The sequence below is a fragment of the Rhinoraja longicauda genome, chromosome 1, assembly GCF_053455715.1.
Source record: "Rhinoraja longicauda isolate Sanriku21f chromosome 1, sRhiLon1.1, whole genome shotgun sequence".
In the NCBI taxonomy this organism is placed as follows: Eukaryota; Metazoa; Chordata; class Chondrichthyes; order Rajiformes; family Arhynchobatidae; genus Rhinoraja; species Rhinoraja longicauda.
In genome coordinates, this window is record NC_135953.1 from 63,761,826 (window position 1) to 63,782,499 (window position 20,674).

Here is a 20,674-nt window from a genome sequence, read left to right on the forward strand (position 1 = left end):
AGGACAGATCATCAGTCATCAAGCTGTTGACTGTCCACCACCATCCTGCCAATGACGACAGCTGCATGGTCCCTAGGTTTTACCTTCCCGAAGTCAACAATCAGCTCCTTGGTCTTGCTGATGAGAGCAAGATGGTCCCATTCAACCAGATTATCGGTCTCCCTCCTATACTCTGACCTGTTACCCCTTATTTGTTCAAGGATGGTGGTATCAAATTTAAAGATGACATTGGAAATGTGCCTCACAGCACAGTTATGGATATAGAAGGAGCAGAGCAGGGGACTGAGCACACATCCCTGAGGTGCCCCTGTGCTGATGGTGAGTGAGGAGAAAATGTTGCCAATCTGTACTGATTGAGATCTGCCAACGAGGATGTCAAGGATCCCATTGCATAGGGAGGAGCAGAGACCAGTTGCATGAACCTTCTGTCCTGGGCATCCACCACCGTCAGTGAGGCCGCACGCAAATTGGAGGAACAGCATCTTGTATTTCGCTTGGATTGCTTGTAACCCGGGCACAGCGGTAGAGTTGCTGCCTTACAGCGAATGCAGTGCCGGAGAGCCGGGTTCGATCCTGACTACGGGTGCTTTCTGTACAGAGTATGTACATTCTCCCCGTGACCTGCGTGGGTTTTCTCTGAGATCTTTGGTTTCCTCCCACACTCCAGAGACGTACTGGTTTGGAGGTTATTGGCTTGGTAAATGTAAGAATTGTCCATAGTGGGTATAGGATAGTGTTAATGTGTAGGGATTGCTGGCCAGCGCGGACCCGGTGGGCCGAAAGGGCCTGTTTCTGCACTGTATCTCTAAACAAAAACACCCAGCGGTATGATGTTGATTTCTCCAATTTCTCCAATTTCAAATAACACCTGCATTAATTCTCACCCCCCCCCACCATATTTGTCCTACTAGTTCCACTGTTCGCATCCTTGTATCCCTTGGGTTATAATTGATATATAATGGGCCGATGCACATGTTCCTATTTTCCAAGTGGTCCAGAGCAGAGTGGAGAGCCACTGAGATCGCTTCGTGGCACTTAGAATTGATGTGTGTCCAGATCACTATTGAGGCATGAGTTGATTTCGGTCACAAACCAATTTCTTGAAAGACTGCATCATAACATATATGTAAGTGCCACCATTTGGCAATCATTCAGGCAGACTACCTTGCTCCCTGGACAAGACGCGCTTCCAGGGAAAAATGTTGCCTCATCTCTGTCTTTAATAGAGGATCCTTCCAAAAAAAAATAGTGACCTCATAAGAGAAATACCTTCTCCACATTCACTCCGTAAAGAACTTTCAGAATCTTGTAATCTTCAGTCATGCCCCTCTCTCTCTCTCTTCTAAACTCTTGCGGATACAGGTCGAGCCTGTTTAATTTTTCCTGACTAGGCAACCTGCTCATTCCAGATATTAGTCAGGTATTCTCTGAATTTATTTGAATGCATGAACAAACTTTCTTAAATTAGGTCAAAATTATACACCGATATAATCTCAAGAAGTAACTTTTTCACATAAAGGGTGGTGGATGAATGGAACGAGCTGCCAGAGGAGGTAGTTGAGGCAGGGGCTATCCCAACATTTAAGAAACAATTAGACTGGTACATGGATAGGACTGGTTTAGAGGAATATGGACCAAATGTTGGCAGGTGGGACTCGTGCAGCTGGGACATGTTGGCCGGTGTGGGCAAGTTGGGCCGAAGGGCCTGTTTCCACACTGTATTATTCTATGACTCTACGACTCTAAGCCCTGTATAACTGAAGCACTTTTTGTACTCTGTTCTCATAACAATAAACAATGACATTCTATTAGTTTCCCTAATTACATGCTGTATCTCCATACTAGCCTTTTTAAACTCATGCACTGTGGACATTCAGATCCCACAGTATCTCGAAGATCTACCAAATTGGACATTTTCATATATTTCCACATTATACTCCATTTCCTGGATTATTGCTTGAGGATAAATCTATCCTCTGTTTTCTACATTACTAACTTTTTTGCCTGTCTCTTTGTCATTGACAAATTTAGTGACCACACCTTTGGCGTCTTTATCCTAGGCGATCTGAAATTTCCAGAGTACCAATGCCTTCATTTCAATCCCGAGCACATCCATCACTTTATGATTACTTTACCTCGGGAGCCTCAACCACCACAATCTTTACCCATGTGCCCCCCTGTGCTGATACAAGGGCCCGTGAGCTGTTAGAGGAGTACAGTTCCCAAGGAGGCTGACGCTCCCAGGAGCCGGCCCTTGCTCGGCCGAACCCGTGACCCGGCAGATCACGGCCTGCAGGTATGCCGCTGAGTCGGTCCCCTGCTCGTTGGACATGGTGGTCCACTGGCTTAGAAGGGGGAAACAGCCGTGCCAGTGCCAGCCCCTGCTCATCCCTCGAAGACCTGAAAACTGGAAGGAGGGAGCCAGTGACAACAGGCAAGGACCAAGGCCGGTAGGAGAGAGAAGGAAACCAGGGTCTGGCCAACCACGCCCTCATGCTCGGCTGTGGGAGGCACCCCCTGGGACAAAGATAGACGGGCGAGGAGAAGGATGCAGTGTCTAAGGACAGAGATAGCTGGAGGCCTGCAATAGCCTGGGACTTGCCTGGAACAGGCACTGCTCATAAGAACTAGAGCGTGGACTTTGAAAATGGTGTGAAAACGTGGGTGCCTCGCGCATGCGGGCTCAGTAGACTATTTCTGTACACTTGCTTATCTACGTTTGGGGTATAGCACACTTTACTGAACTGTTTGCAAGAAAAATAATTTCACTGTATTAGCAGTTTGCACATGTTATTAAAAAATGCACCATTGAACCATGGTGTCTGGCCCTTTCCTCTTCCCAAACATGAGGGAAAACTCGGTCGAAATTGGCAGACCGGTCGATTGGGAATCCCTGCTTTAAGAAGTCCTATCACGGTGAGCGAAGTAATGGCAAAGTTAACACCTTGTGATGATTTGTGTATTGAAAACCCGAGATTTATTCTTCTCCAGTGGATTACATGTTGTGTATGCTGCAAGACAGCTTTACTGTAAACTGATATATTTCATCTACGCAGGAGTTTTACAGCACAACTTCAATCAGAAAAGTGTTATTGAATGTTAATGCTAGTAAACATTGAAGAAAATACTTGTAACTTTGCTGAACACTTGCGCTCGGTCTGCCAAGGCCTACTGGATCTCCCAGTTGCTAACCATTTTACCTCCCTTTCCCATTTCCACACTGACCTTTCTGTCCGAGGCCTCCTCTATTGCTAGAGTGAAGCTAAACGCAAACTGGAGGAACAGCACCTCATATTCTGCTTGGGTAGCTTATTTTAGGTAACCTCTAACTAACCCTTCCCTCTCCTGTCTCCCCCCCCCCCCCACTAATTTTGCTCCAATGACTTATGAATTTATGAACTCACTGAGTTACTCCAGCACTTTGATGTCCTGTAATCTTGTTTTACTTGAATTACTCAGCCATTTGTTGAAATTATCTCTTTATCAAATGTATTTTGCAGAGGAAAAGCATGGCCTTCAGAACATTAAACTTAATAAATAACCCATTGCATAGAAATACAATTTCTATTTCTGGTTTTAAACTGTTTTTAAAACCAACACCAACCTCATCAAACTGACCTTTTGTTGTTCAAAAATCCTGCTTGAGATTCCATTTTAGATGAGTGACAGAATATTCTGGTTTGGTGCACCATTGGCATAGGTCAGAGGTCGTGAGTAACTTTATCCATGATTGGTGGGGCACTGCTTGTGGTGAAACAGGGGAGTAAATGAAAACAAAAACTATCGTGATTTCAGTATTCCTACATTCCTTTCGCATCACCTACGTAAAACAATATTTAGTTTATAATGTTAAAGAACACAATTATATTAAATATGTCACATTTTTCAATATATCAATATTTTAATAAAGGAATACATGGCCTGAATGTCAAATTAAAATTTTCATAAATATTCACTATATTTTAATAAAATATCTGATAATGTGATGGTTATTATTGTCACATTACTGGGATACAGTGGAAAAACTTTGCTTGGCATGCTATCCAGGCGGATCAAACATGAGGACTTCAGGTAGTGCAAAAGTGAAAAGAAGCAAAGGGTGGCACAGTGGTAGAATTGCTGCTTTACAGCGCCAGGGACCTGAATTCGTTCCTGATTATGGGTGCTGTCTGTACGAAAATTTTATGTTCTCCGTGTGACCATGTGGTTTTTCGCCGGGTGCTCCGGTTTCCTCCCACACTTCAAAGACGTAGAGGTTTGTAGGTTAATTCATAGAGTCATAGAGTGATACAGTGTAGAAACAGCCCCTTCAGCCCAACTTGACCACACCGGCCAACATGTCCCAGCTACACTCATCCCTCCTGCCTGCTCTTGGTCCATATCCCTCTAAACTTGCCCTATCCATGTACCTGTCTAACTGTTTCTTAAACATTGCGATAGTCCTAGTCTTAACTATCTCCTCTGGCAGCTTGTTCCATACACCCATTACCCTTTGTGTGAAAAAGTTATCCCTCAGAATCCTATTAAATCTTTTCCACTTCACCTATAACCTATGTCCTCTGGTCCTCAATTCCCCTACTCTGAGCAAGAGATTCTGTGCATCTACCCAATCCATTCCTCTCATGATTTTATATACCTCTATAAGATCACTCCTCATCCTCCTGCGCTCCAAGGAATAGAGACCCAGCCTACTCAACCTCTCACTGTAGCTCAGACCCTCTAGTCCTAGCAACATCCTCATATATCTTCTCTGAACCCTTCCAAGCTTGACAATGACACGGTGCCCAGAACTGAACACAATACCCTAAAGGTGGTCTCACCACTGTCTTATACAACTGCAACATGACGTCTCAACTTCTATACTCTGACTGATGAAGGCCAGTGTGCCAAAAGTCTTTTGATCACCTTATCTACCTGCAACTCAACATTCAAGGAACCATGCACCTGCACTCCTAGATTCCTCCTAGATCCTAGATCCTTCTGCTCTACAACATTCCCCAGAGCCCTGCCATGCACTGTGTAGGTCCTGCCCTTGTTAGACGTCCCAAAATGCAACACCACACATTTCTCTGTATTAAATTCCATCAACCATACTTCAGCCCACCTGGCTTTGGTATCATTGCAAATTGTCCCTAGAGTGTAGGATAGTGATAGTACTAGTGCATGGGGTGAGTGGTGGTCGGCGTAGGCTGAAAGGCCTGTTTGCACGCTGTATCTCTAAAGTCTAAAGTGTACTGTGCTTACTGTAGCTTACTATGTACAGCTACAAAGAAAAAAATGCAGATAAAAAAAGTGCAAGGGAGTTAACAGGGTAGATTGGGAGATCAGGAATTCATTCTTGGTATATGATAGCTCTGTTCAAGAGTCTGATAACAGTGGAGAAGAAGATGTGCTTTAATCTGGTGGTAAGTAATTTCAAGGTTTTATATCTTGTGGCTGATGGGAGAGGGGAGAAGCGATCAATATTTGCAGCCTGGCTAAACCAATACCTCAAAGATGATTTTGTTTGGCATCAGTCATGCGGGGATATTTTGTAGGAATTCCTCAGGATTGCTTACAGGTCCAAACACTGCTGCTTCTCATCTGATCTGTGAGAGATTGTCAATTAGTTTATGTTGCTCAGTTTCATTTGCAGCTTTGCAGACAATGATTTCACCCAGGACAATATTCAGGCAGAAGTGGCAAATAGCTTGCATGTCATGCAAATATCAATCAATGTCCCTCTCCATTTCCCCCTGGCTTTTAATGAATTTAAAATTTAGTTTTACTGACTTGCTGCAGAAGATAACCTCCTTCCGTGGACAATGAAGGTCCAATACCAAGAACCACATGTCAACATCTTGGGAACGACATTGGCCAGTGATTTGACTGGACCACTATTGCATACATATAGTGGCTGAAAGAGCAGCATAAGGTGGGATGTCCTCTGATGAGGGACTCGTTCGTAACTCCACCAAATCTTTCTACCATCTGCAAACCATATTTTTGAAAATCCTGGAATATTTTCTGCATGCTTGGATGCCTAGCCTTGAACTCAACTCTATCCATATAAATTTGGCACCTCAGCCTAAACATTTGCTCTCACTACTCTTGGTCTTCTGGCAAATCATTTATGAAATGCACCTCCCAAGCTTGCAAGCTTTGACATGTTCAAAAATGCATCTCACTACCACCTCCTTAAAGGAAATTGGGAATAGTAGTCATTCTTAATTTAGATTTTTTTTAATTCTAAAGTTTGAAAAACATTTTAAGATCATAAATTAAAATGTGCTAAGATTGCATACATGATTGGAAGAGTATTTGAAAATTACATTCACGAAACACATGATAATCAGAAAATCCATTACAAGGATTATTCCATAACATGTGCAGACCACTTGCTGGATTATGGTTGTCTGTAAGTAGGCACTCGTTTGTATTAAGATTTCTATGGTAAGAGGATTTGGTTTCTCAGTACATTGCATTGGATGTGACATATTCTTCACTTGATCGATTCAAACACCCTTGAGCCAGCAAGCAATCACATCCAGGATAAACACAAAATGCTGGAGTAACTCTGCGGCTCAGGCAGCATCTCTGGAGAACAATAATAGGTGAAGCTTTCTGACCTGAAGAGTCACCTATTCCTTTTCTTCAGAGATGCTGTCTGGCCTGCTGAGGTACTCCAGCATTTTGTGTCTATCTTCAGTATAAACCAGCATCTGCAGTTCCTTCCTACACAATTACTTATCCATCTTTGATAGAACAATACCGATTAGCGATAGCTGAAACTTCAGTCACTGCATGGCAGTTCCTTATTTTGCAGGTATCTGAATTTGTGGCAGGGAAGCGGTAAACATCAAATACATCTGGTTAATTTTGCTCAAGTACAAACGTGATGATTTTTGAATGGCCTGAATTGTTTGTGATCATTGGATCTCTCACTGAACCGAGTAAGAGATACATAGGAAGGTACAGGCAATAATTCAAAGTAGGCTGTTGCTTATTTTATTTTCTCACATGTGTAGAATTTTCACTGGCAGAATGTTTGGGTATAGCTCTAGATTTTTATTGTTGATGGCTGCCAGAGAGCATGACAAGTACTTTGCATATTTTCTTTGCTTAGCTTGGTAACTGGTGCATGGATAATTGTTATCATTCAGATATTTATAGGTTTAGTAAATCTGGTTCCAGCGATACATATTGTCAAAGGCCCTATCCTGGATAAGGCGAAGATTTCTAGGAACTACTTTGTCAATCTCGCTTGAGTTTTCAATAACATGAATTGACTTTAACCTCAGTCTTCTTTTCAAAAGCAATAGACATCAATGCTAAAATCATAAGATTAATAAACCAAGGTTTTTTGGTTGCAGATTTGTTGCCCAGCCATTAAAGAAAGAAAATATTTTATTCTCCAATTAAAGAGATGTCATTGAGCACTCTCTAGTCAATAAATAACATTATTTTATGCCAGTTTTTGCCAGTGTTTGCATCAGCGATCGATGATCTATTGTTTTGTATCATAATTCTATGCACTGTACAGCATTTGACAATTTTTTCAATTCCTCTTTTTAGTGAGCCTTGTTCACGTTTCAATATATATATACTTTATTATTACAGACTTAAGGTCCAGATAAAAGCCCAAACATTACATATAATAAACATACAGAAGCACAATAAGTTACATACAAAAGCGCCAGTGGCCAGGGTGCGACTCGTCCTTGATTATGCTGCTGACGGAATAAATGGAATCAATAAAAGGGAGGTTAGTTTGTGTGATGGCCTGGGCTGCATCCACAATTTGCTGCAATGTCTTCTGGTCCTGGATGGAGTTGTTCCCAAGCCAAGCTGTGGTACATCCTGTTAAAATGCTTTCCATGGTGCATCTGTCGAAGTTGGTGAGAGTTGTAGGGGACATGCCAAACTTCCTAAGCCTTCAAAGGAGGTAGAGGTGTTGGTGTGCCCTCTTGGTCATTGCTTCAATATGGGTGGTCCAGGAGAAGTTGTTGGTGATATTGACTCTCCAGTTGGAAGAAGAGCGATGGGTTGGGGCGGCGCAGTGAAGCAACGGTAGAGCTGCTACCTTACAGCGCCAGAGACCCGGGTTCAATCCTGACACCAGGTGCATTCCATATGGAGTTTGTATGTTCTCCCTGTGACCGTGTGGGTTTTCTCCAGGTGCTCCCCCACATTCCAAAGGCATACAGGTTTGTAGGTTATTTGACTTCGGTAAAATTGTAAATTGTCCCTAGCGTGGAAGGTAGTGGTGATTGCTGGTCGGTGCGGACTCAGTGGGCTAAAGGGCCTGTTTCCGCACTGCATCTAAAGTAAACTCTAAAGGGAGAAGTGGCATTGACCGAGGTGAGGCTAGTCCTTGATTATGCAGGCATGTGAAGTGTAAATGAACTCAATGGAAGTAGGTTAGTTTGCATGATGGTTTGGATTACATCCATAACTCTGTAATTTCTCAATTCTTGCTATTGAGGGAATGCAGCGTAGGTTCAACAGGTTAATTCCCGGGATAGTGGGACTGACATATGATGAAAGAATGGATCGACGGGCTTATATTCACTGCAATTTAGAAGGATGAGAGGGGATCTTATGGAAACATATAAAATTCTTAAGGGATTGGACAGGCCAGATGTAGGAAAAATGTTCCTGATGTTGCGGGAGTCCAGAACCAGGGGTCACAGTGTAAGAATAAGGGGTAGGCCATTTAGGACTGAGATGAGGAAAACCTTTTTCACCCAGAGAGTTATGAATCTGTGGAATTCTTTGCCACAGAAGGCAATGGAGTCCAATTCACTGGATGTTTTCATGAGAGAGTTAGATATAGCTCTTAGGGCTAATGAAATTGAGGGATATGGGGAGAAAGCAGGGACGGGGTACTGATTTTGGATGATCAGCCATGATGATATTGAATGGCGGTGCTGGCTCAAAGGGCCGAATGACCTACTCCTGCACTTATTTTTTATGTTTCTATGTTTTTATTTGATGAGGTCTTGGATGGAGCTTTTCCAAAACCATTGTGATTATAACTGATGTCAATCATTAAAGGTTTGATTTTTGGAGGAAAATGTAAATAATTGAATAATTGTTGATCTGAAAATGTGCCTATCTTAAGAATTCCAGGCTCATATTTCAGCTGGTTACATTGGCACAATTGGAGGTAATTTGGTTGTCAAGTGCATAGGAAGGAACTGCAGATGCTGGTTTACACCAAAGATAGACACAAAATGCTGGCGTAACTCAGCGGGACAGGCAACATATCTGGCTATAAGGAATGGGTGACATTTCGGGTCGAGACCCTTCTTCAGGGTCTTGACCCGAAATGTCACCCATTCCATTTATCCAGAGATGTTGTTGGTCAAGTGTGCAGGTGATTAAACATACATGAGTTACGTCGGAAACAACTTCCACTTTTGTTATCTGTGGGGATTTTTTTGTAAATGCTGGTTCAGGATTCAACTGACCACAATGAAGCTGAACTGACCACAAATTTAGGTCACAATTATGAACTTCCAGTGAAATCAGACTTCATAGGTGGTGGGTTGGCTATTCCTACCAAACAAAACTTAATGTTGCTGATGAACCCATTTTCAACTCTAGTAATAAAATTGTACCAGGTGTTATTATTTAAAAAATAGAGGAAACCTTCCTTCTAGGAAAGCATTGCATTCTACCAGGCTGTTTGATTTGGATGTCAAATCTTGTGTGAACCAATTTTGATAATGCAAATGACTTTTGGCAGATAACGAAAATTTATTTTAACCATGAATTTTAAATACATTTTATGTTCTACTGCTAAATGTTGCTAAGGTAGAGACCTTATCCTTAATTCTATGTCCGTTCCATCTAAGCTAGTCCCACCTGCCTGCTTTTGGCCTATATCCCTCTAAACCTGTTCTATCCATGTACCTGTCTAAATGTTTCTTAAATGTTGTGATAGTACTTGCTTCAACTACCTCCTCCAGCAGTTTGTTCCATACCCTTTGAGTGAAAAAGTTACCCCTACATACAGGTATGTAGGTTAATTGACTGGGTAGATGTGAAAATTGTCCCTAGTGGGTGTAGGATAGTGTTAATGTGCGGGGATCACTGGGCGGCGCGGACTTGGTGGGCCGAAAAGGCCTGTTTCCGCGCTGTATATATATGATATGATATGATATGATAAAGTTCTTATTACATCTTTCCCTCTTCACCTTAAAGCTATGTCCTCTGGTTTTCGATTCCCCTACTCTGGGCAAGAGATGCTGTGCATCTACCCGATCTATTCCTCTCATGATTTTGAACACTTCTATAAGATCACCCCTCATCCTCCTGCGTCCTCCATAGCTCAGGCTCTTGTGGCTGGCAGCATTCTTGTAAATCTTCTCTGCACCCTTTCCAGCTTGACAACATTGTTCCTATTTGCTTAAACCTGAACACAATACTCTAATTGTGGCCTCTCCAACGTCTTATAAAATTGTAACATGACCTCCCAACTTCTATTCTCTTCAAGCAAATCATTATCTGAACTAAACTCAAGTCCATAAGGTCATCAGGAATAGGAGTAGAATTAGGCCATTCAGCCCATCGCCTACTCCGCCATGCAAGCATGGCTGATCTATCTCTCCCTCCTGACCCCATTCTCCTGCCTTCTCCCCATAACATCTATCCTTGAATGAAAAAAAAATGTTTTGCACCTTGTTTAAGTAGCTGGTCACTTTTATCAGCTATCATTATAAATATTGTATTTATAAACATTTTAATGTTGCACATGTACTAAAAAAAGGCAGACCAAAAGCCCAGGAATTACTTTTGTGGATAGTATCATTCAACACTATTATTGACGGTAGTGTTTGTAGTTAAATTACATGAACTATCCACCCAATTTTGAGTGTTAAACTGCTCATGCCTTTTGACACTAAAGTTTCCGAATCAGAGCTATTCTAACTTAGTCCCGCACGTCACGTGTCAGCTCTGAATCGGACGATTGATTGAAAGATACAGTATGGAGACGGGCCCGTCAGCCTATTGAGCCCCTTCCCCCCATCAAAAACCTGCTTGCACTACCTCTATGTTATCACACTTTCTCATCCAGTTCCTACGCACTGGCTATTTACAGCAGCCAATTTAGTTACAAATCAACAGGTCTTCAGAATGTGGGTGGAAATCGAAGCACATGGAGCAAACCCACATGAAGAACCCACACAGACAGCACTGGAGGTCAGGATCAAGTCCAGGTCTCTGACGCTGTAAGACTGCAGCTCTACAAGCCTGGCCATTGTGCCACCCAAATGACTACCCTGCACACCGCAAACTCCTCAAAACCAACCCGCATGGGCAGCTGATCTGTATCTGTTTAGTGCAAGATAAAGTCCAATAAATGTTACACGGTTTATCCTGTATCTGTACACTGTGGATGTATAATCTTTTTGTTGACTGGATACCGTGCAGTACACGTGGCAATAATAAACTAATCTCTAAATTTAACTAAAATTAAAAAAAGCTCTTCCAAGTGAGGCAAAGATTCACATGCACCTCCTCCAACCTCGTCTACTGCTTTAGGTGCTCCCAAAACCAGGGATGGTCCCTGGATGGTGGTGAGGGAGGAGATGCAAGAACAAGTGGTTCTGGGGAAAGTGCCACGGGTCAGGGAGGGATGAGCAGACAATACATTTGTACTCTTACAAGTTGGAATAGAATAAAAATAATTTTGGCATCTAAAATAATGCCGAGGTATTCACACAATTCTTTGTATTCTAACAAGGACCCGTATTGATTTAGTTACTCCTTCCATATTCCTCATTAAATGAGGTCAAATGATTTTGATTAAATAATGAGCAGCAATAACTTTGAGGTGGTTAATGTTGGTTTGTCTAACAATGGATTCTAATCCCAATAATGCCCTTACTGGCATCATGGATTCGACACAATAAGCATAACGTGTTACAAAGGAATTTTAAAGGCAATCTTCGTTAATAAGTCATAGTTCCTTTTGGAAAATGACATTCCAAAGTCAGAATGTTTACAGAAGAAGAGGATCTGTTTAGTAATATCCTTCATGTAACCACTAAGTATGCAAGTTTTAATAAACATGCCAACATCATGAGCATTTTGGAAGTTGGCTTATGTTGATGTCATTCTATTTGTATTATTTAATAGGTTCAATGGTATTTCAGAGAATGGGTCAGTCTGAAGAAGGAACTCGACCCAAAACGTCACCTATTCATGTTCTCCAGAGATACTGCCTGACCCGCTGAGTTACTCCAGCATTTTGTGTCTTTTTGGCAATAGTATTTCACGTTGGCATCAATGCTTCCTTTCACGGCTTTCTAAAATGTTACAGAACTAGTATTTTCCTTTGTCACTAAATTTTTGAGTTTATGATGGAGATATCAGACCTATTTAATTTTTGTCATTGTCTTTCATCTCATAAGCACATTTTTCTCCTTGTACCACTTAATCTCACTTAAAACAGATTCTTCTGTGGATGCCCTATTTATGTCTGTCTCAGTCTGATTTTTCACAAACAAATGGCCCCATCAAATATTTTGGACAAAGTCAAAGATATCACCTTACCAGAGTAGTTTGGTTTATTTATTCACAAAAGAACTAATGTGCATTGAGCTCTCTTCATCAGAACTGCATAAAGTGCTTTACAAGGTCTTGAGGGAGATTTATTTGGGAGGACAAACACAGGACCTCTGGCACATGTTCTTGTTTAAAGTGTTTGTCAAATATTAACAGGGCATGCCATTAAGCTTTGCTGTGACCTCCTTCACTACCGCAGGTGAGTGATGTTGACTCTGTCTCCTGTGTTGTGCATGAAAGAATGCTAGTTTCCCTCATTGCCAGAATCTGCTGGTTCTGGGCCAATGACTAAATTGTACAGAGACATCCCACTGTCAGAACCCACATTCCCCTTTGCTGGTTTGCTGGATTCTGTTTGTGAAAATCCCTATGGTAACTATGCTTATTCCTACTCTTTCACTGTCCCTCTTCCCCAACCTCTCTTCCACCCCACCCCCACCACCACAATTACACACATGTGCACACACAACCCCTTTCCCAGTTGGATTTATCTTGGCTGGTGACTGAGCTTGTGATTAATAGCTTGAGTGCAATCATGAGAAGCAGAGAAGGTTGCCCGCTTTCAGCTCTTCAGTTACATGTCGTGTGGATTTATTGAAAGTAATTAATGGGAACTATTTAGAATTACACTGATTTTCCTTTTTAAAATTGACCAGCAATGTTTGTTGCTTTTATGTCCTTGCAATGTGTTGTACATGGATGAAACACACATCTGCCTTTGTCACTGGTCTTCATGTATCTCCTAACAAAATAATCTGTTGCATGATCCGCAGAAAGCCTAAAACTATGTATTTATGTTTCAATGGATGGGTCAATGCATTCTTTATTGTAACGTGTGCAGAGATACAGTGAAATGTTTGTTCTGAATGCTATCCAGTCTAATCATACAATACATGAGCACAATGGATTCTCTTCTGGAACAACACACAGAGTCGCCACCTTATAATGCCATCTTGCACCTTCCAAGTCTCTGAAACATATGATCTAGACCTAAGGAGACATGCATTTAACTTGTTTTAACTTGTTTTAACTTGTTTTCATTGCACTGATCAGGAGTAGCTCTCCTAATTTTGTTGTATCTCTAAGTACAATGACAATAAAGGCTTATTATTATTATTATTATTATTATTTCTTACATTGTCAATGACCTGGGATTTCCTATGTCTTGCGAGAGAGTAGAAAATAATAACATAATTAAACATAATGTTAGAAGTGAAACATAGTGAAACATGATGTTATAAGGAGGCTTGACGTCTCCTTCATGAGATATGCTAGGTCTCCAATATCCAACCACAAGGTACATTCTTCTATCCATGTTTCTGTTATGAGGGTTTCCATGTCAGATTACTTGGTTTATCAAGGTGGCTTGGTGAAACTTGCTTGTGCATGCAATGCTGTAAGGGATGGAGCGTGGAATAGAGGTGGGAAGAAGTGATTCGGAATACAAAACCAGAGGACACTGGGAATAATTAATGAAGGAGGGTCAATGACACCAAATTGAAGGGATGAAGAAATTAATATCTTGGCTTCTGTAATGAGATCATTAAATTTCCCCCTGCACAATTAAGGACCGCTGGAGTCTTGGATGTGCTGCATGGCATGATTGCCTCCTTCATCAGATGTGAATGCTGTGCTTGGTAACTCTCCAATATCCAACCCCAAGATGCATTCCCTCTATCTGTGTTTCTATTATAAGGATTTCCAATGACTTGACTCTTTTTGGACATGACCATTCTGCAGCAGTTGCAGTCCCTTTGTTTCTATGTTGCAAATTGGCTTGTATTTTAAACAGTTAAGATTAATTTATTACCTATTGTGCATGTTCTTGAGCATCTATATGTTTTCAAGTTATAAAATCTAGTTTAGTAGGTTGCAATACTGTGCTTTGGAAACTTTATTCATGTGCATGCATGTTATCTTATTTGTTTAGAACATTAATTCTACCATGCATGTCATTCTGTGAATTGGCGAGAGAAGGTTGTGAACCACTGTTGCAACAGGTGGACTCTGGCTGGCCGGATTTCATGAAGTGCTCCAGGTTTGTCAATGACACAGGAATGGAAAACACCAGCAGGATATGCATAACGCCACAACAAATGGCAGTAATAGGTAAGCTGACTGTTAACCACCTATTAACCCTTTAGTTTCCCGTCGCCTCTTATTGTAATCCATTATGCTGTATCACAAGGCCAACTTTCTGTTTGTAGACCTTGATTCTTGTCGTTATGCCATCCCACTTGATTGCTACATTTAAAATCATATATTTAGAAAACAAATATAAAAGTGCTTTGTACCTAACTTTGAGCATTCTATTCAATAGGTTTTTATGGTCTGAGTAGGCATTATTACATATGACTTTAAATTTGCTACATTTTTCTGATTTCACTACTTTCTTTCTTTGATCGTTTCTCTGATTTCTGAATTCTGTTCTAACTAAAAAGTAGCAAAGCATCTTTTTAAAATCCAAGGCATTAATGCAGTCCACATATTGTGCATTTGTGAATTTGTGTAATTATTTTTATTCATACTTGAAAACTATTTTTTTGTGAAGGGTAACCAGGTTCCAGCTCCTCTTCATCATATGTTTTCCATGGATGTAAATATTGGTGTATTGTTCATTTATAAAGGACCACATTTCATCATAACACTTTATCAATGTTTATTTAATGTAATTAAGGAAGGCAAAAATATGAAGGTGTGGATATAGTATTAGCAACAAATATCTACCTTAGTCAAGAAGTTTATTTATTGCAGGAAACATTTTTAAAATTTGAGCAGGAATTCCATAATTTCATCTTGTGCACATTGGTTCAAACCATCTGCCCAAAGTTAAATTACCAACTATGTTCGGTACGCGATGTGAAGGATGTCTAAAAATGTGAAACAGTGGATTCCACATAAATGGTAGAAAAATTTGGAAGAATAGAAAACGAGGTATTTTCACACAGGCAATATTAAGGAATGTAAAACATGCCATGTAATGGGTTGGTGGAGACAGATAAGCCCACAGAAGTGCACCCACATGTATTGTCTGCAGCAGCTTACCTAAATAAATTAGGTGAGATTTTTATTCACATGTAGCTTAGATTCACACTGCTTTATGAACCCTATTACTAAAAGAATCTGGACTTATTAATCTTTTTTAGTTTAGTTTAATTTAGGTCAGAGATACAACGCAGAAGCAGCCCCATCGGCCCACCGAGTCCGCACTGACCAGCAGTCCTCGCGCACTAACACTATCCCACACACTGGGGGCAATTTACCTTTGTGACAAGTCAATTAACCTGCAAACCTGTATATCTTTGGAGTGTGGGAGGAAACCGAAGATCTCGGTGAAAATCCACGCAGGAGAACGTCCAAACAAGCATCCCTAGACAGGAACGAACCCGGGACCCTGGTGCTGTAAGGCAGCAACTCTACCGTTGCGGCACCGTGCCACCCAATCATTTCATTTCTTGCCATGGATAGGAGGACAACACCCTGAATTTTGTTGAAAGTTTGAGCAATGCTAATGTTCATTGATGAGGTGGGACTGGCAGGAAGAGGGGAAATCTCTGTTGATCTCTGTTTTTTAAATCCTGATTCCCAAAGCAGTTTTCCAGAATGATGGAGCCATTCACCTCTAAAAGTTCACATCTTGGCACATGCCTCATCCCACATGCCACACTCTGCTCGCAGGAGAGACAGTGCGGCAGAAATGTACAGAACAAAGTGAACATATGTGATAGGACAAGGTGAAAAATCATTTGTGATGCCTACTCAAGACAGCCAAGCATTTCTGATTTGTTAAATCGCCTTGGCTGGGAGTCGCTGGAGTCAAGACGCACCAAAGCCCGTTATGTACTATCTACAAAGAGACTCGTGGCATCATCCCCAGTAATATATCTCACTTCATTCAATCCAATACCCAGAAATTTACAAGATAGTCCTCAGGTCACTTCATTTATTCGAGAATTAGAGCAAACAAAAATAGCTACCTACAGTCACTATATCCATGGACTATCCCAGAGTGGAACATCCTTCCCGACACCACCAGATGTGCACCAACCGTGCACTCTTCAAGTCACAGCTCGACAATAGACAATAGACAATAGGTGCAGGAGGAGGCCATTCGGCCCTTCGAGCCAGCACCGCCATTCAATGTTATCATGGCTGATCATTCTCAATCAGTACCCCGTTCCTGCCTTCTCCCCATACCCCCTGACTCCGCTATCCTTAAGAGCTCTATCTAGCTCTCTCTTGAATGCATTCAGAATTGGCCTCCACTGCCTTCTGAGGCAGAGAATTCCACAGATTCACAACTCTCTGACTGAAAAAGTTTTTCCTCATCTCAGTTCTAAATGGCCTACCCCTTATTCTTAAACTGTGGCCCCTTGTTCTGGACTCCCCCAACATTGGGAACATGTTTAATGCCTCTAATGTGTCCAACCCCTTAATAATCTTATACGTTTCGATAAGATCTCCTCTCATCCTTCTAAATTCCAGTGTATACAAGCCTAGTCAACTTGGATATGGATCATCTCACCAAACTTGCCCGCATAAAAACCTAAATAACCTTTTTGCAACCAGTACCCACGCGAGCGAAACCTGCACGAGATAGCCCAGCTGTTGGCGGTTGTGCAGTAGAAAGCAGAAAAAGGCTTGATAATTTACCCATTTTTGTAGATATTTACAGGATTAAATTGTGGAGTTCCTGTTCAATTTCTAAAATGTTCCTCCAAGGTTATTTTCAACATTAACTTATCATAAATATAATTCCAGGTTCGCTTGTAGGGCGGTGTGGCCTCTGACTGTGCCTTGTATCTAACTTTCCTCTAGCAGAGGAACAGCATCTTAAAGTGAAAATGATTAAAAACAGCAGATACTGGAATTCTAACAATCAGTCAGCCTCTGTGGGGAAAACGTAAATGGTTAACGTCTGTGACCCTTCATCAGAAGTGAAAAAGAGAAAGAGAACTTTTTCAGCAGGAAAGACGGTGAAACAGAAATGTACAGAACAAATTAAACATATGTGATAGGACAAGGTGAAATGGCTTAATGGTGGCAGTTACCAGTATAAAATGAGCTTGCTTTTGTTCCTTTATCTCTGTGTATCATCTGGCATGAAGAGCACAGTTGCAGTAGTTTGCATCTGCCACACGATTTCACTCCAACAAAGAAATTCCTTTTTGTTCACCCACTTCACTCCTACCTCTTTGTTGCTACCTACATGAATCTTTCTTTCACAAATCTAATGAAGGGTTCCTCATCAGAAACATTGCTTTTCTTTCCACGGGTGCTGCCTAACACATGTATAATAATAATAATAACTTTTATTTATATAGCACTTTGCATGCAATTTAATGTGCTTTCCACAAAAACCAACACATATGTAAACAAAGATACAATTTAAAACGGCAAGGACATAGGCATACAAAGCACAGATTTATATAAAAATATAAAATGTAAAATTGGGAGTGTAAAAGAACAAAGGAAGTAAAATGAGTTAAAAGCTTGAGTAAAAAGTTATGTTTTTATCTGCCGTTTAAAAATCTCAACTGAGTCGGCGTCTCTCGTAGCCCTGGGTAGGGTATTCCACAACATGGGGGCGTAATTGAAAAAGGCTACTTCCCCAATTTTCTTACTGCTGCGGCATTGAGTGGCCAACAGGCCAGCATCAGAAGACCTGAGCACTCGAGTAGGGGCATATGGAAGGAGGGACTCTGTAAGATATGTTCCAGACTCTTTGTACCAGACTCTGTAAGATATGTTTCTTTGTACCAGACTCTGTAAGATATGTTGCTCCAAGCCATTTAGGGCTTTGTAGACGATAAGGATGTTCCTTTATTTTTGTGTTCATACCATGTTGGATTAATTTCCTTATTCATGTCTGACGTACGAGGCAAGTCCCACAATGCTGCCATTAACAACACATTACAGAGACAAGAAGCTTAAAGTGCTATTGACTACAGTCACCAACACATGTTGACGTCCTCTCGTAGACATTCCTCATTTTCCACACATTCCTCCCCCCCCCCCCCCCTATTCTCCTACTGTAATATATTTGCATCTTTCTCTTTCCCAGTTCTGACAAAAGATCTTGTACGTCAACTATTTATCTTTGCACAAATGCTATCTGACTCGCTGTTTTTTTGCTCCAATATTTTCTATTTCACACATTCACAAGTTATAGGAGTAAAATTAGGCCATTTGGCCCATTGAGTCCACTCCACCATTCAACCATGGCTGATCTCTGGCTTCTAATCCCATTTTCCTGCCTTCTCCCCACAACCCTTGACACCTGTTCTAATCGAGAATTTGTTTATCTCTGCTTTAAAAATATCCACTGACTTGGCCTCCACGACCCTCTATGGCAATGAGTTCCACAGATTAACTACCCTCTGACAAAAGAAGTTCCTCCTCACCTCCTTTCTAAAAGAGCACCCTTTAATTCTGAGACTATGACCTTTGGTCCTAGACTGTCCCATCAGCAGAAACATCCTTTCCACATCCACTCTATCTATGCCTTTTTTAATTTTGTAAGTTTCAATGAGGTTCTCCCTCAACCTTCTAAACTCCAGCGAGTACAGGCCCAGTGCTGTCAAACGCTCATCATATGCTAACCCACTCAATCCTGGAATCATTCTTGTAAACCTCCTCTGGACCCTCTCCAGAGCCAGCACATTCTCAAATATGGGGCCCAAACTTGCTCTCAGTACTCTAAATGTGGCCTGACCAGCACCTTATAGAGCCTCAGCATTACATCTCTGTTTTTGTATTCCGGTCCTCTTAATATAAATGCTAGCATTGAATTTGCCTTCCTACTGATTCGACTTGCAAATTAACTTTTTGGGAGTCCTGCACCAGCACTCCCAAGTCCCTTTGCAGCTCTGATTTCTGGATTCTCTCTACATTTAGAAAATAATCTACGCCTTTATTCTTATTACCAAAATGCATGACTCTGCAGTTTGCTATTTCTATGTGAAGCTGAAGGCTAGGATTGGAAATAGGAGCAAACAGCCAACTGCTGAAGTTGAATCGATCATGATGTAAGAGAGGTATTTATTCACAAAATGCTGGAGTAACTCAGCAGGTCAGGCAGCATCTCAGGAGAGAAGGAATGGGTGATGTTTCGGGTCAAGACGTCACCCAGTCCTTCTCTCCTGAGATGCTGCTTGACCTGCTGAGTTACTCCAGCATTTTGTGAATAAGTACCTTCGATTTGTACCAGCATCCGCAGTTATTTTCTCACACATGATGTAAGAGAGAGAGTACTGTAAACACAGGAAGTAAAAAGATTAGGAATATAAAAAGTCTGAAGCTGAATCGTCAATGATCTGCTGGTAACCGCCTAGTTCTGATTTGCCATTTTGCATCTTTTGGGATTGAGATAGGAAAATTATAGCAATGGTGGCAATATAATTGTTGCAGGAGGCTTGACTTACCTACAAATTTTGAAATAAATAATTCCTTATTCTCTAAGTATGATTGACACATTATAGTAAGAGCAGTGCAAGGAATCTGCATCATGACGCACGACTGCTACTTATGATCTACTAGAATAGTAGCTGTTTAAAAAAACAACTCACTTCAACAGAGCTTTGCTGAGGAATTTACTCTTGAATAATGGAGGTCATTTTAAAGAATGTTATTGGAAGGATCTTTTGCAAAGATCCGTCTCTCACCAAAAAGCTTTTAATTGGAACTCCTGTTAACAAGTTCTGTGTTCTCCACGTAACAGCAAATTAATGAATGTACTCCCACTGAGTTCCTTGAAAATATGCTGCTTATTTTCTGAAATGTGAACAGTGCTCTTATGATGTAAAAATGTGTTTTTAAATGTTTATTGGCAATAATGAGGTGCCCACTGTTTGCAGTTGAAATCTTGTAAATTATGTCAGGCATATCATTAATAGTACTAGCCCAAAAATAAATCTGGTAAAAGGAAAAGGCACTGAAAAACATTTAGAATAGCATTTTGTTTAATGCTTCTGCTGCACATAATTTCAGGTAAACGTTGTCATGGATATAAACATTGTCCTGCATTGCATTCCATAAAATTTGCTATAATTGTACCTGAGATGGACATGCAATCAAACCTTAAAATGATTTGCAAGCGTTCCTGGTAAGATTATTATAC

The 20,674-nt window shown here is 41.1% G+C and overlaps 1 protein-coding gene across 3 annotated transcripts in view; it reads left to right on the forward strand.

Annotated features, from left to right (window-relative positions):
- Nucleotides 1-20,674, forward strand: part of corin (corin, serine peptidase) — a 118,726-nt gene that overhangs the window by 34,841 nt on the left and 63,211 nt on the right. For all 3 annotated transcript variants that reach the window (XM_078398875.1, XM_078398867.1, XM_078398858.1), the window contains exon 5: nt 14,486-14,664. In XM_078398875.1, coding sequence (XP_078255001.1) covers nt 14,486-14,664 — 179 coding nt within the window. The remainder of the gene's footprint in view (nt 1-14,485; nt 14,665-20,674) is intronic.